Below are 15,275 nucleotides of genomic sequence, written 5' to 3'. Positions count from 1 at the left end.
AAGCAGCTGATTCAGTGAAAGAATGGGAATAGCTGCTGGGACTGCCTCTTGGATTTGCTGATGCTTTCTTGCATAGCTATGCCAGTGTCATATAATTAGTAAGTGTTACTCAGATCTTGAAGGATCAAAACTAAAATACTAACAGAGTGAAGAGGCATCTGTTTGGATGACTGCAATGCTGTGTGCAGTATCTTACAGTTTTTATAGTGGAAAAGAAAGCAAAAATGAATGCTTTTAAAGATTTTTACAGCTCTTAGATATTCTGTACTTTATTTTCTCTCACCCTAAATGGTTGAGTGATCTTTAATACAGCATGAAATAACAGGATAAAGTCAGTGATTATTCACCTAGCCAACAGAATCCACAAGTGGCTTGAAAACACAATCATGGAACTGAAAACCTTGATGCTGCTAATCTTGGCAGGCTTTGTGTTATAAGCATAAAGCAGCAAAACCTGCAGAAGAGAAGGAATGGGTGAGCCATAATGCAGCATGGTATAGCAGAACTGAGCTGTTTCAGTGATACAGGATCACAATAACTATCAAATAAAATCTACTAATGAGTCACAGAATGGCTTAGGGTGGAAGGGTTGAAGACTTAGCTGACTTTCAAAACAGGGAGGGAGTGTGGCCTCATGTGAATTTGTACTCTTCTCATTTTTTATAGGTTTTAAAGCAACTCAGTTGTGGATATAATTTATATGGGTGTGAAAACTAATTACAACCTATAGAGTCACCATCAAAATCCCAGTGTTCTTCTGACCCTGGTCAATCAATCCCACTTTATGCTCATATCCACAGTTCCAGTCTCAGGTAGGCTGAACAGAGAGCTTTCACAGAATTTCCTCTGTAATTAGTTACATTTGCTGTATGGCCTCATGCATGGCTGTCATCATACTTGGTTTAAATCCATGAAGTGCAGCTAACTCACTGATCTAATAAAACTTTATCAATATAAAAGCACAACTAAACACAAAAGAATGTTCACATCTTGCACTGAAATCATTTGCTGTTCTGACAGAAAATACGTTTCCTACTGGTAGCTGGAAATTTTAACTATGGAGAATGTCAAGAATATTGCATTCCTGTTTTAGTTGTTTTCAAGAGCTGTCTCTGGATCCCTAATGATCTGTAAGGTAAGGCAAAAGTCACCTGCAAGAGTATCACAGTATCACAGAGATTTGAAGGAATCTCAAGAGATCATCAGGTCCAACCCCCCTGCCAGAGCAGCATCACTTAGGGTAGTCTGCACAGGAATGCATCCAGGTGGGTTTGGAAAGTCTCCAGAGAAGGAGACTCCACAACCCTCCTGGGCAGCCTGCTCCAGGGCTCTGTCACCTGCACTGGAAAGAAGTTTCTCCTCATGTTGAGCTGAAATCTTCTATGTTCAAGTTTGAAGCCATTGTTCCTTGTCTTATCACTGTGCACCACCCAAAAGAGCCTGGCCCCCTCCCCTTGACACCCACCCCTCAGCTATTGATAGACATTGATCAGATCCCCTCTCAGCCTTCTCTTCTCCACACTAAACAGCCCCAGGGCTCTCAGTCTCTCTTCACAGGGGAGATGCTCAAATCCCCTGAGCATCCTCGTGGCTCTCTGTTGGACTCTCTCCAGCAGGTCTCTGTCTCTTTTGAACTGGGGAGCCCAAAACTGGACACAGTATTCCAGGTGTGGTCTCAGCAGGGCAGAGTAGAGAGGCAGAACTTCCCTAGCCCAGCTGGACACCTTTCTTGCTGCACCCCAGGATGCCATTGGCTCTCTTGGCCACAAGAGCACGTTGTTGTTCCATGGAGAACTTGCTGCCCACCAGCACTCCAAGGTCTTTCTCTGTGGAGCTGCTTTCCATCAGGGCAGCCTCTAACCTGTCCTGGTGCCTGTTGTTGTTTCTCCCCAGATGCAGGACCTTGCACTTGTCCTTATTAAACTTGATGAGGTTTGCCTGTACCCAGCTCTCAGCCTGTCCAGGTCACGTTGGATACTGCACAGCCTGAGGTGTCAGCCAACCCCCCCAGCTTTGTATCATCAGGAACTTGCTGAGGGTATTCTCAATGCCCTCAGTCAGGTGGTTGATAAAGATATTGAACAAAACTGGACCCAGTACTGATCCCTGGGGGACACCACTGGCCCCAGGCCTCCAAGTTGACTCTTAGACTGTTGTGAGACAGGTTAGTATATTGTAAAGGACATTGTTAGCACTGGCTTCACAGCAGTTCTGTCAAGTTTATTTATGGAGATGAAAAGGGCCTAGGTAGAAATTTTGACACATCTGCTAGGCTAAAAAGTTTGGAGATCATGGATTGCTCTTGCAGTAGCAGAAATTTTACCTGCACGTTGTTCCCTTCTTTAAAAATACAACCAATTCCACCTCCTGGTCTTTTGCTTTCTTGCAGCCCTCCAGTTTCTGTCTCCTTTCATGCTTAGTCTGATTTCTTAGGGAACTGAGATTTACAAAACCTCATTTTCCCTGCATATCTATCTTAGCTTTCCCAACAGCATCCCACCAGCCAGTATGGTTTGAATGTATTGGCCAGCTCTAACCAAACTTAATGGAGCAGAAGTCTTAAAGACATCAAAGAGCCCCTATGTGTCTGTCTGTGGATGTGCTTGTTCCACTTGACATGCTGGAGGGAAGGGATGCCATCCAGAAGGACCTGGAGAGGCTGGAGAGGTGAGCCCATGCCAACCACATGAAGTTCAGCAAGGCCAAGTCCAAGGTCCTGCACCTGGGTCGGGGCAATCCCCAGCACAAATCCAGGCTGGGTGAGGAATGGCTTGAAAGCAGTACTGAGGGGAAGGACATGGAGGGGTTGGTTGATGAGGCAGCAGTGGTCACTGCAGCCCAGCAGGCAGCTGTGTGCTGGGCTGCATCCAAAGCAAGGAGTGCAGCAGGACAAGAGAGCTGATTCTGCCCCTGTGCTCTGCTGAGACCCCTCCTGGAGTACTGCATCCAGTCTGGTGCCCTCAACACAAGGAGGATGTCAGAATGCTGGAGTGGGTCCAGAAGAAGTCCACAAAGCCAATCAGAGGGCTGCAGCACCTCCCTTATGGGGACAGGCTGACAGAGTTTGGGTTATTCAGCCTGGGGAAGAGAATGCTCCAGGGAGACCTTAGAGCAGCATTCCAATACAGCATTGCAACATGAAGGGGCCTACAAGAAAGCTGGAGAGGGACTTTTTACAAGGATTTGTAGTGATAGGATTAAGGGGAATGGATTGAAGCTTGAAGAGGGGAGATTTAGACTGGAGATTAGGAAGAAATTCTTGACAGTGAGGGTGGTGAGACACTGGAACAGGTTGCCCAGGGAGGTTGTGGATGCCTCTTCCCTGGAGGTGTTCAAGGCCAGGCTGGAGGATGTCTTGAGCAACCTGGGCTAGAGCAAGGTGTCCCTGTCCATGGCAGAGGGATTGGAACAAGATGATCTTCAAGATCCTTTCCAACCCTAAACCATTCTGTGATTCTATGACCTGCAACAGACATGAAAACAACATGGCCTGGAAGCTCCACATGGTCAACAAAGTATTTCTCTGACCTGCTCCCAAAAAACTGTCAGTGCATTGTTTGTCCTGCACAGAGTAACTCCCAGCTGTCCATCTCAGCATAGGAGTAATTCAGTCAAAAAAGCTGATCAGTCACAAGGGAAATATTCATTGGAAATGAGAATGAATTCATTCCAGTAACTAAGGAACTGCTTTGGTGTAGTTTTACCTTGGTGTCTGAATGTTCAATGGCTTTTCCAGAGAAGGGACCCACCACTGAATGTCAATTTCCTTACATGAAGCATTTGCTGCCCTGCTCTCTGTCTGCCTGTCTGCTTCTGTGGTGTCAGAAACCAAAGAAGCTATTCTCACCTGTGGCATCTTTGATGTGATTCCAGCAATTTCAAGAGATATCTGAAACAAAGAAGAAGAGTTTTCAGTTGTGGTTTTTTTGCTGGTGGAACACACAGAGTCTGTTACAATCAAGTGTCCACTAGAATCAGCATGGTTTCCACTCCTGCACAAACCTATGCTTGTGAAAAGAAATGGTTTCTTTTAAAAGGTATTTATTTTATCAAGTTAAGGCTGTTGCCCCTTCACATGATAAGACATTTCTAAACAGAAGGCAAAGGACCTCTGATCTAACTTGGAGAGACCTACAGGAATGATGGTTGTTACCTTCCACACAGTTCACCATGAGCCACCAATGTGCCCTGGTGGCCAAAAAGGCCAAGAGTACTCTGGGGTGCAGTAAGAAGAGTGTGGTCAGTGGGTCGAGGAAGGTTCTCCTCCCCTCCCCTCTACTCTGCTCTGGTGAAACCACATCTGGAGTCAATACTCTCAGCTCTCTCCTGTACATGTGTTTTCTTTCTCACTAAACTGCATCTTTTGTTATTTTCATCATATTGATTTTTTTTGTGTGTGAGCGTGTGTGAAAGGCTGTTACAACTGTTGTTGTCAAACTGGAGGGTTGCTGAATTACAATTAGAAATATTTATCCATTTGACTTTCTCAAAAGCCTGAAAACAACCAACTGGCCTATTTAAGTGCTTTTAGTTCTACATATTATTTATGGAGTAGAATGAAATAGAAGCACACAAAAATGTAACAGGGGGACACCATTTTAATTATGGCCTCCTCGATGTAATTCGGATTCGTTGCTCAGCAGAGCGAAAAACAAAACTTCTAGAGCCAAAAGCAGAACTGTCGAGACACAAGTAAGCAAAACAACCTTGGACATCAAAAAAGAATGCTTTCCAAAATTGTCTCCATTTGTACTGCTAAAAATCCCCCTATCAAATTACACTAACAGCTTAAAAATAACTTGTACAGCCTCCTCAACACTTAAAGCTTCTAAAAATGTTGTGATAAAAATCAATGAAGCTTAGAATTAGAAGAAGTAAGAGCTTTGTGCTTGTTAGCTGTCTACAACAGTGAAGCTAACACATGATTATGCAGCTTGCACCTGTCAGGAACATGACAGTAAGCTCTGAAGCTTATTATTCTAGGACAGTGTAATACTAATTATGTCAAAAAAGGAGCAGACAGAGTAAAATATTTTTTGATATACAGTGGCTGTTATAAATGTCACATACCATATATTTACAATTTATTCAGTGGCTCAGTCAGCTCTCTGTTGGGAAATGAGTAATGATATGCTGTCCAACACTGCAGAAAGTTCCTAACTTGGGAAGAGCTACTTTCACAGAAGTATTTTAATTCATTCTTAGAAGAGAACAAGTTCTCCCTCCTCAAGGGTCCTCTGTCTCCGTCTCACACTGAGCATAATAGGTATAAAATAAACCAGAAGAGGCTCACCTGTCATTTAATTTATTTATTTATTTTTTTAGTATTAGGATATTTAGTATTAGGATCTTTAGTATTAGGATCATTATTAATTATAATTATTAAATAAACTATAAGAGACTCACCTGTCATTTATTTTATTTTTTTTTTTTTAGTATTAGGATAATTATTAATGCGAAGGGACATTGTAGCCAGGTGGGGGTTGGTCTCTTCTCCCAAGCAACCAGCAGCAGAAGAAGAGGACACAGTCTCAAGTTGTGCCAGGGGAGATATAGGCTGGATGTTAGGAGGAAGTTCTTCACAGAGAGAGAGATTGCCCATTGGAATGGGCTGCCCAGGGAGGTGCTGGAGTCATTGTCTCTGGAGATATTCAAGAGAAGCCTGGATGAGGCACTGTGTGCCATGGTCTGGTTGATTGCTTAGGGCTGGGTGACAGGTTGGACTGGATGATCTTGGAGGTCTTTTCCAACCTGGTTGATTCTATGATTGATTCTATGGAGAAACACTGAAGACAATTATTTTTACATTGAATTTTCAAAGACTTTTACCATTCAGTATTCAATACTGGTCAGCACAGACTCCAGCATTCCCATTCAAGATTCCTCTCAGTGATGTAGGCTAAGCTGCCTGCATTTGAAAGCTCAGATAGGCTGTTGACAAACCAGGGATCTGAGAAGACTGATAATCAGGGGGAAAAAAGATTCACACACAAGGCCTTCAATTACTTTTGAGAAGATGGAAATTAGTGAAAACTTTCACACACAAGGCCTTCAATGACTTCTGAGAAAATAGAAATCACTGAAAAAAAATTCACCCATGAGGCCTTCGATGAGTTTTGAGAAAATGTAAATTGGGGGGGGGGGGGGGGTGCGTGTGGTAATCACACACAGGGTGTTCAATGACTCCTGAGAAAATCTAAATTATATTTTTTTTTAAATCATGTTTTTATTATAGACCAAATTAATAATATGGAGGCTTGTATGCACTAAATACAATTTTTTTGTAAGAACCATGGAGCTCCAGAGGATGAAAAGCCTCAGTCCTACCAAATACCAAATAACACAGCCAGCTTAATTAGCTAATAATAAAATCATATTCATTATCATTTTGCTTAATCTCACAGTACATCAGAAGTTGGAAGGGACCTCAAGAGATCATCAGGTCCAACCCCCTTGCTAAAGCAGGGTAGTCAGGGTCCTAGGGTCTAAACACACAGGGCATGGGACAGAGAATGTTATTGCAGGAATGAATAACACAAAGATCTCCATTACTGCTGCTATTTTATTGTCAGTTGTGAAAAACAGGATTTAGTTTCCATGGCCATCTTTTTAATAGATTAAACTTCATGTGTTTCACTACTGGTTTTACAGGGAAGATTTCGGATGCTCTGCTGGTCATTTCTATTTCAATTTCCCTTTCTGTTATTTTGGCCTCTTATTGCTTTTCTACATTTCCTATTCTTCTTTGCATGGCCTAACAGAACTATCAAGAGAAACACCTGCTGCTTTTGCTAAAAGAGAAAAAAAAAAAAAAAAAAGAAAAAGCTCTGTAATTCTAAGCAAATGGAGCTAGTACAAAACAATCAGATTGATGGAAAGTCTTAGTGTACAACACTTGTTTTCATACAGCAATCAAAACACATATGGTTAAACACTGTACAGCATGCAGACATTGCCCAGCTTTGCCAGCAACTGCCAGGCAGAGCAATTCAATCTTTGTCAGTCACTTGGGATGATTGAAATTAAGGCACTGAAGCAAAGCTTTATCACTAAATTGTTGTTTCCCAGTGTTTATGTGGTAGATATTTTTGCCTCTATGTGTTTATATAGTGTCTGGCAACCATTATTCCAGGATTCCTAGTTTCACTGTGGGTTATTTCAATTAAAAAAAAAAAAAAAAAAAGAAAATAAATCCATTTCATTAACTCCATTAGCTGTAAAATAAATGCAGAAGTCAGAAGTAAATGAGGCAAAGTTCTACCAAGCTAAAGGAAACATCTCTAAATAATAAACCACTGGACTGGAAAGACAGTGAAAAATCTTTCTGTTACTTTGAACTTTAGAATACAGTACTCAGGCAGACAAATTTGCAAGAGTTTGGGTTTGTTGGGTTTGGGGTTTGTTGTTTTGGGGCAGGGAAAGGCAAGTTACTCAAGATGGACTTGTCTTTGCAAAAGCAAAGAAAAAATGGGGATCTCCAAGGAAAAGCTCATATGCCTAGGGAAAACAATTGTGTTCTAAGTCAGTGTTTGAAAAAAGAAAGCAGTGATGGCTGATAGGGGTTCAAGAGCTACCTGAGGAGTCTGGGGAAGCCCTGTAATGAAGGTCCATCTATTTTTCCTAAAGTATGGCAGTGTTTATGCTCTTTCTTTCTGAGCCACTGTAGGCAAACAATGCAATTTTTCTTGAGCTATTGACTACATGCACAGGCTGATATTTAAAGACCCATTAGGCCTACTCAATATTTTGTACTGCTATGCAGGACAAGGATTTGGGGTAAATTTTCCAAATCTGACTTAACTGTTTTTCAGAACTGAAAATGAGATATTAAATGTATCACTACATTACATGGCACACATAGTTTTTTGGTTACTTAATGTTCTAATATTATTAGCTATAAAGAGACAAGAAATCTCTTATTATTAGCTCTTATTATTATTATCATTAGCTATAGAGATAAGAAATCTGTGTGAAACAAGAAGATCCATGGAAGCAAACTGTGGGATTTTCTGTTGCACTGCATCATTCATGCTCTGGTTTTTAACACTCTTCATGGCAATTAATAAGCTGAGAAGCAAGCACAGCTTCACTGACCTAAAAATAATATTTACTCACTCTAAAATTTCTATAATTTTAAAATCTGAGAGCAGCAAGATGATGACAAAAAAAAATTAATTACTCCACCTACTATATTTTTTACAGCCAGGAAAATATTCTGTTCCTCTCTGACATATGGTACATGCTATAGGTAAATAAATCCTTACTGCTGACAGGTTAATTGCTACATAAGTGATTTCAAATCAGATATCCTCACCTGGATGCCAGTGATGTCTACCCACATGTCAAATGCATGTGCACACATATCAAGCAGTATGCCATTTTATTTGCACTGAATCAAACTTGAGGTAGACAAAGCCAGATCTGTCCAAGAGAGATTAAATGTGCTACTCAGTGTCCATTTTAATTTCCTCACATAAGGCCCACGCCAGAAATTTCAGGAAACCTTAATTATTGTCTTGTTAGCAATGTCTTGCTTGCTTGTGTAAGAAGCACAAGATGAAATGTAAAAGAAACAATAAAAACTGAATCTTCAGAGTATTGCATCAACCTCTGTGGCTGCTCTTACTGCAATCCAGGCTTGTGCTTTGCAGCCTTCTGATTTCAAAGCCTCCTCAGAAAGTTTTCCAGAAGAGATCTAAAATATTACACCAGTTCATAATTAGGATTCTAGATGTATTATGCTAGATTATATTTTACTTTTAGGAAACACTCCTCTAACAGTCCTCTGTACTTACAGAATTATTGTTTTATTTGTAAGTTGTAAAAATCAGCCTGCCCCAGGTGATCCTGCTTTGGCAGGGGGAGTTGGACTCCATGATCTCTGGAGGTCCCTTCCATCCTCTAACATTCTGTGACTGCAAATCCATGGATTAATTACCAAAACTGGGGGGAGGAAGGTATCCAGAGCATACTAATTGGCTACTCCTGTAAAACTTCTCTCAGAGGAGCTCATACTATGCTCTCTACTGTATAAAGTTTTGCTACCATTTTCTGGAATCTTCATTTTCTCTTTTCTCTTGTCTTACACATTACACTTTCAATCTGTGGCTGTAGCCACTTTAATATGGTTGAAGTCTTTTGTATTTCTCACACTGTCACTCACATTTGTAATGAAAAATGGGGGTGTTGATAGATGAGAAGCTCAACAGGAGCCAGCAGTGCCCTCGTGCAGCCCAGAAGGCAGCTGTGTGCTGGGCTGCATCCAGAGGAGTGTGGCCAGCAGGGCAAGAGAGGAGATTCTGTCCTTGACTCTGCTCTGGTGAGACCCCACCTCCAATCCTGCCTCCAGCACTGGTGTCCCCAGCAGAAGGACACAGAGCTGTTGGAGTGAGTCCAGAGGAGGCCACAAAGCTGATCCAAGGGCTGGAGCATCTCTGCTATGAGGAGAGGCTGAGGGAGCTGGGCTTGTTCAGCCGGGAGAAGAGAAAACTCCAGGGGGACCTTCTAGCTGCCTTCCAGTACCAGAAGGGAACTTCCAGAAAGGCTGCAGAGGGACTTTTCGTAAGCGTGTCTAGCAATAGGACAAGGGGGAATGGTTTTAAGCTGAGGGAGAGTAGCTTGGATATGGGTCGTCAGTCAATCTCTTCCAAGAACCAGCAAAAATACTCACAGTGACCAGAACAGTCTTGCATTCCTTCCTTGGGCTCAGCTGAGGGACCTGCTCAGTTCTAGGTTCTGCACCATCATCCGCCACATCTTCAGGCAGGCTGTGGTCAGCAGTTCCTGTTCTCCTCCTGCATTTGCTTCTGCTTCCAGTTATTTGTACAGTAGTATTACGAAGCAGGCAAACACCAGAGAACAGTAGAATCATAGAGCAGTTTGGTTTGGAAGGGACCTGTAAAGGCCACCAAGACTGCTTTTTGAGCCCCACATTGGGACACCAAATCAGGACTGTGCTGGGTTAACACAACCTGCTCTCACAAGCCCCCCTCTCTCCCCATACAGATTGGAGGGAAAGTAACACAAAAAAACTCTGGGTTGTGATAAAGAGAGTTTAATGAGATGATAAGTTGCACAATTACCCCAGCCTGTTTGCAAAAACCACAGTAAAAGGTAGAAGCAGCAGCAGAAGTCAGAGACCTCCCCCCCACCCCCTGACCCACAGCCCACCCAGCAGAAGGAGACCAACACCCCAAACCTGGAAACTGGAAGCAGCAACCAGAACAGGAAGCCTCTCATGTTCCAATCTGAACCTCAAGCCTCAAGATGTTTTGCTCCAGCCTGCACTCTCGTTTTGAAGCTGGCCTGATGGCAGCGTGGTGTTGAATATACGCAACAGATTCAACTCGACCCAAGAAACAACTTTACTTAAACAACCCCACAGATATCAGAGGGCTTGCTTAAAGGAGATCTGGATGTTGAGTTCTCTAAAATAAGAAAGCCAAGGTCCACTGATATATCTGTACACTCTTTTAGAAAGATGGCAGCAAATTAAGCAAGTGTAGCAAATTAAACTTGCAAGACATCAGCACAGTCCATTTCTGCTCTACCTTCCATCATGCTGACTGCTCGCAGGGGTTTATTACTATGCTACTGCTTCTGTGTTCCGAGTTCTGGTTCATTAACTAAAGTAGCAGAATACCCAAACAACCAAGGTAAATTGCTGCCTTTACACTGTCTGTAACCAGACATGGCACACTATTCATTAAGACTGGTCAAGAAACTGGAAAAAAAACCAACCAACCAAACAAACAAACATTCAAGTCCAATGTATCAGAGTTGCTTGACAGTATTTATTGGCTGGCTTGGCTCAGCTCTTCAGGCATCTCCTATGCTGATAAATAATGCCAAAGTCCCTGTCCTGATATCTGTTACAAGCACATTTCCTATGCTCCTTCTGCCTCTGTTCTGACTGTTTCTGGCTGCTAACCTTTTCAAGTTGGATTTCTATTATCTGGAAGGGGGCAGACCACAGCTCATCCTCTGAAATATGAATATAACCCCTGTTTAATTGAAGGCTCTATTCCAGGTGTTAACAGGGAGGCTACAGATTTGGAAGCAGAACAGAAAGCTGTAACTCTGGATCTCTAAAATATGCTTTTAATGTTCTCAGCATTAGTTTTCAATAAGAGACTAAACATACAGTAGCTCTTCCATACTGCAATAGAAGACAACTCTCCAAAATATAAAATTTCATAACAGAAATTCCACACCAAACATCAGAAAACTCTTTTAAAACTGTATCTCTGTGTGATTACAATTATTTTATAAGTTATATAGTTAGTTCCTCACTCAAAATTTTGATCATGTTGCTGGCTGAGTTGCTCAGGTTCCATCAGAGTTTCAACAGCTTGAGATGACTTCTTATTGCCTGCTTCAGTTATCTGGTGTTCTACCTTACCTAAGAAAGAAATAGAGAAAGCAGGTTTGCAAGACTTATGTGTTTGTTGGCTTTTTTCTTTTCCTGAAAGACTGAAACTGATTTTCCCTCCAAGAAAGTTGGACAACCTCTGCTTTGGACTCTGTGATCTCCAGAGGTCCCTTCCAACCCCTACCATTCAATGATTCTATGAATCTTTCTGCTCAGCAAAGTCTTTTCCAGTTTGCTTAAACTGCCTAGCAAAACACTTCAGAGTAGCTAAAACAATCAAACTTTAGATTCATCCTGCCCTTATAAAAAGTCCCTCCCCAACTTTCTTGTAGCCCTCTTCAGATACTGGAAGCCTACCATAAGGTCTCCCTAGAGCCTTCTCTTCTCCAGGCTGAACAGCCCCAACTACCTCAGCCTGTCCTCACAGGAGAGGTGTTTCAGCTCTCTGACCATCTTTGTGGCCCTCCTCTGGACCCTCTCCAACAGATCCATGTGATATAAATATTTTTCAGCCCCTGATCTTCTTTATTTCAGACTGATGCAAAGAAGCTAATTAACTTTCTAGTGTCCTTAATCTCATTGGCTGCAATTTTTGATCCCTAATAACATACAGGCAGGAGAAGTTCTCCTTCAGTTTTGAAATCATTTGTTGTGTAATGCATCCTGAACTGTGCTGGTGTGATACTAAACACAGGAAAGCTGCAGCTGGATAGGGTGAGAGTTATCCAGATCTGTTCTATTTTTACAGCAAAACATCTCCACTTTAAGAAAGGACACATAACATTGCCTAGGAAGGAAATCATGATGCTCAAACAGGGTTTGCTTTACCTATCTGAAGAAGTAGTTCCTCTTCCATATCCAAGTTTTTTGTTGCAGATGCTCTGCAAAGCTTCAGTGCTAATTCTAAATGTTTGAGAGCACATAGTGGATCTTCTCCTTTTTCAGCTAATGCATGTCCTAAAGAAAAACAAAAGAGACAGTCCTTAGCACATTAATTAACACAAAAATTACTGGTGCAAAAAAAGAAGCAACTTCCTTTGAAAAAATGCTGTTAAAATCCAATTCTCAAAAGTCTAAGTGATTAATGGATATAAATAAAGAACTATAATAGTATTTCACTGCTTTATGATGCCATTGAGATTTATGTAAGCCATCCAAAAGAAGCTCAAGCTACCCAAATCAACCCTTTCACAAATAATCTGGATGAAGGGACAGAGAGTACCCTCAGCAGAAGGTTGTGCTGCCATGCAGCGTGACCTGGACAGGCTGGAGAGTTGGGCAGGGAGAAACCTAATGAAATTCAACAAGGGCAAGTGTAGAGTCTTGCATCTGGGGAAGAACAATCCCATGGACCAGTACAGGTTGGGGGCTGCCCTGCTGGAGAGCAGCTGTAGGGAAAAGGACCTGGGAGTCCTGGTGGACAGCAGGCTGACCATCAGCCAACAATTTGCCCTTGTGGCCAAGAAGGCCAATGGCATCCTGGGATGAATTAAGAGTGTGTCTAGTAGGTCAGGGGAGGTTCTCATCTCCCTCTACTCTGCACTGGTGAGGCCTCATCTGGTATATTGCATCCAGTTCTGGTCTCCCCAGAACTAGTGGAGGGAGTGTAGTATAGGGATGATTAGGGAACATCTACCTAAGGAAGAAAAGCTGAGAGCTGGGGCTGTTGAGCCTGAAGAAAATGAGACTGAGGGGAGGTGTCTCATTAATGCTTCTAAATATTTAAAGGGCAAGTGTCAGGAGGATGGAACCAGACTCTTCTCAGTGGTGTCCAGTGACAGGACAAGAGTCAATGGACACAAACTGGAACACAGGAAGTTACCTGCAAACATACAGAAAGAATTCTTCACTTTGAGGATGGCAGAGCAGTTTTCTTACCAATTCTCATTTTGACTTGGGCTAGCAAGTTGATCTGTGGCAAGTAGATGTTTTTTGTAGGTAGGACCAGGCAAGTCAGTGTGCTGTCTTCTATTTGCTGTTCAATGGGTTCTCCACAAACAAAAATCTGTGGAAAGAGTAGCGTTTGTAAAACCAAGTTGCAGACAGCAAATTAAATGGCAGTTTGAAGAAGCCAGTTAGATGTCAGAAAACACTGGAAATCAAATATGTCTCATAAAAATAGCACTAGGAAAGGGCTTGATCACAGGATCACATGATATTAGGGGGTGGAAGGGACCTCTGGAGATCATCCAGTCAAACTCCCTTGCCAGAGCAGGATTTTTGTGATGCTCACAAAATCTTTACTTCAGTTTCTACTTGTCTTCTTTGCAGAGGAGTTTGGTGCCAAATGAACAGTTTCAATGAACTCACTCAAATTAATAAATGTTAGCCTTTGATTTCTAAAAGCAAACTACTTCAAATTAGGCTTTAAGAGATCTCCTAAGTAACCTGAGCCCTAGAAAGAAACTGCCCTTTCTACAACGAAATCAGACACCCACCAAAGGCCAGAAACAAACCAACCCACCATATATGGACCAGGCAAACTAGGGGCAAAAAGTGTTAAATCTGTTGAAGGCTAGCAAATCTCACAAATGGAAAGCTGAGGTGATTCATATGATTCCTTACTACTTGGTGGAACAGATTCTGGGTGCCACAGTACAGGAAAGACATTGAGGTCCTGGAGCATCTCCAGAGAAGAGCAACAAGGCTGGTGAGGGGTTTGGAGGATGTCATATGGGGAGCTGCTGGGGGAGCTGGGGTTGTTTAGTCTGGAGAAGAGGAGGTTGAGGAGAGACCTCCTTTGCTCTCTACAACTAGCTGAAAGGAGGTTGTAATGAGGCTGGTGTTGGTCTCTTCTCCCAAGTTACTAGTGACAGGACAAGAGGAAATGGGTTTAAGTTGTGCCACAGGAGGTTTAAATTGGACATCAGGAGAGATTACTTTACTGAGAGAGTCAGGCATTGGAACAGGCTGCCCAGGGAGGTGGTGAAGTCACCATTCCTGGAGGTATTCAAGAAGCTGTAGATGTGGTCATGGTAGCTTGGTTACAATTGGAGCCTGTTCCAGGGCTCCAGCACCTTCACAGAATAGAAGTTTCTCCTCATGCAAAGGTGGAACTTCCTGTGCTCTAGCTTATACCCATTGTTCCTTGTCCTGTCACTGGCTAGAGCCTGGTTCCAAACTCCTGACACTGCCCTGCACATCTTTATAAACATGAACGAGGTCACCCCTCAGCCTCCTCTTCTCCAAGCTGAAGAGCTGCAGCTCCCTCAGCCCTTCCTCAGCAGGATGTTCCACTCCATCATCTTTGCAGCTCTGCACTGGATTCTTTCAAGCAGTTTTCTGAGGTCCTTCTGCAATTGAATGGCTCAGAACTGGACTCAATATTCCAGATGTGGCCTCACCAGGGCAGAGTAGCAGGGGAGGAGAACCTCTCTCAACCTACTAACCACAGCCCTTCTAATACACCCCAGGATGCCATTGGCTGTCTTGGCCACAAGGCACTTTGCTGGCTCATGGACACCCTGTTGGAAAGCTTCCAGGATACATAATGAAGATTGTTGAAAGGATTTGCAAATGCTTAGTAAACCATACACTCACTGCTTTAATGGTAAGCTCATGTGCCCAGATCAGTAAGTTGTTTGGTTCCACAGTAGAAGAGCAACGTTCTGTATCCTGTGCTGCTTGCAGTGTTGGTAACTCTGCCAGAAGCAGCATACTTTTCACAAGAGTCAAAGAAGCTGGAGGGGAAATGAATGTATCTTCTTGGAGTAAACTGATGACACTCTGTTTGGACACAGACAATACAAACCGAAGCAGTTACTACTTTCGCTGTCTATTTAGGAGGACAAATCACACAAAGTGAAGAAAGAAAATCTATTTCCGAGGCACTGTTTCAAACTTAGTTAGTGCTAGCATCAGCTATTTCTGACTACATGAAAAATGTATGGAAGCAAAAAGAACA

General features: G+C 42.5%; 1 protein-coding gene across 1 annotated transcript in view; it reads right to left on the bottom strand.

Annotated features, from left to right (window-relative positions):
* Window positions 1–15,275, bottom strand: part of CFAP54 (cilia and flagella associated protein 54) — a 112,904-nt gene that overhangs the window by 5,093 nt on the left and 92,536 nt on the right. The window contains 11 exon segments of the mRNA XM_054386770.1: window positions 348–454; window positions 3,705–3,718; window positions 3,721–3,889; window positions 7,950–8,066; window positions 8,068–8,094; window positions 8,609–8,695; window positions 10,931–11,003; window positions 11,293–11,401; window positions 12,200–12,328; window positions 13,250–13,376; window positions 14,912–15,097. Of these exon segments, the coding sequence (XP_054242745.1) occupies window positions 348–454; window positions 3,705–3,718; window positions 3,721–3,889; window positions 7,950–8,066; window positions 8,068–8,094; window positions 8,609–8,695; window positions 10,931–11,003; window positions 11,293–11,401; window positions 12,200–12,328; window positions 13,250–13,376; window positions 14,912–15,097 (1,145 nt within the window).

This window comes from Indicator indicator, chromosome 14, assembly GCF_027791375.1.
Source record: "Indicator indicator isolate 239-I01 chromosome 14, UM_Iind_1.1, whole genome shotgun sequence".
NCBI lineage: Eukaryota > Metazoa > Chordata > Aves > Piciformes > Indicatoridae > Indicator > Indicator indicator.
Note: the sequence above shows the minus strand (reverse complement) of the source record. Positions and strands in the feature narration are given on the sequence as shown.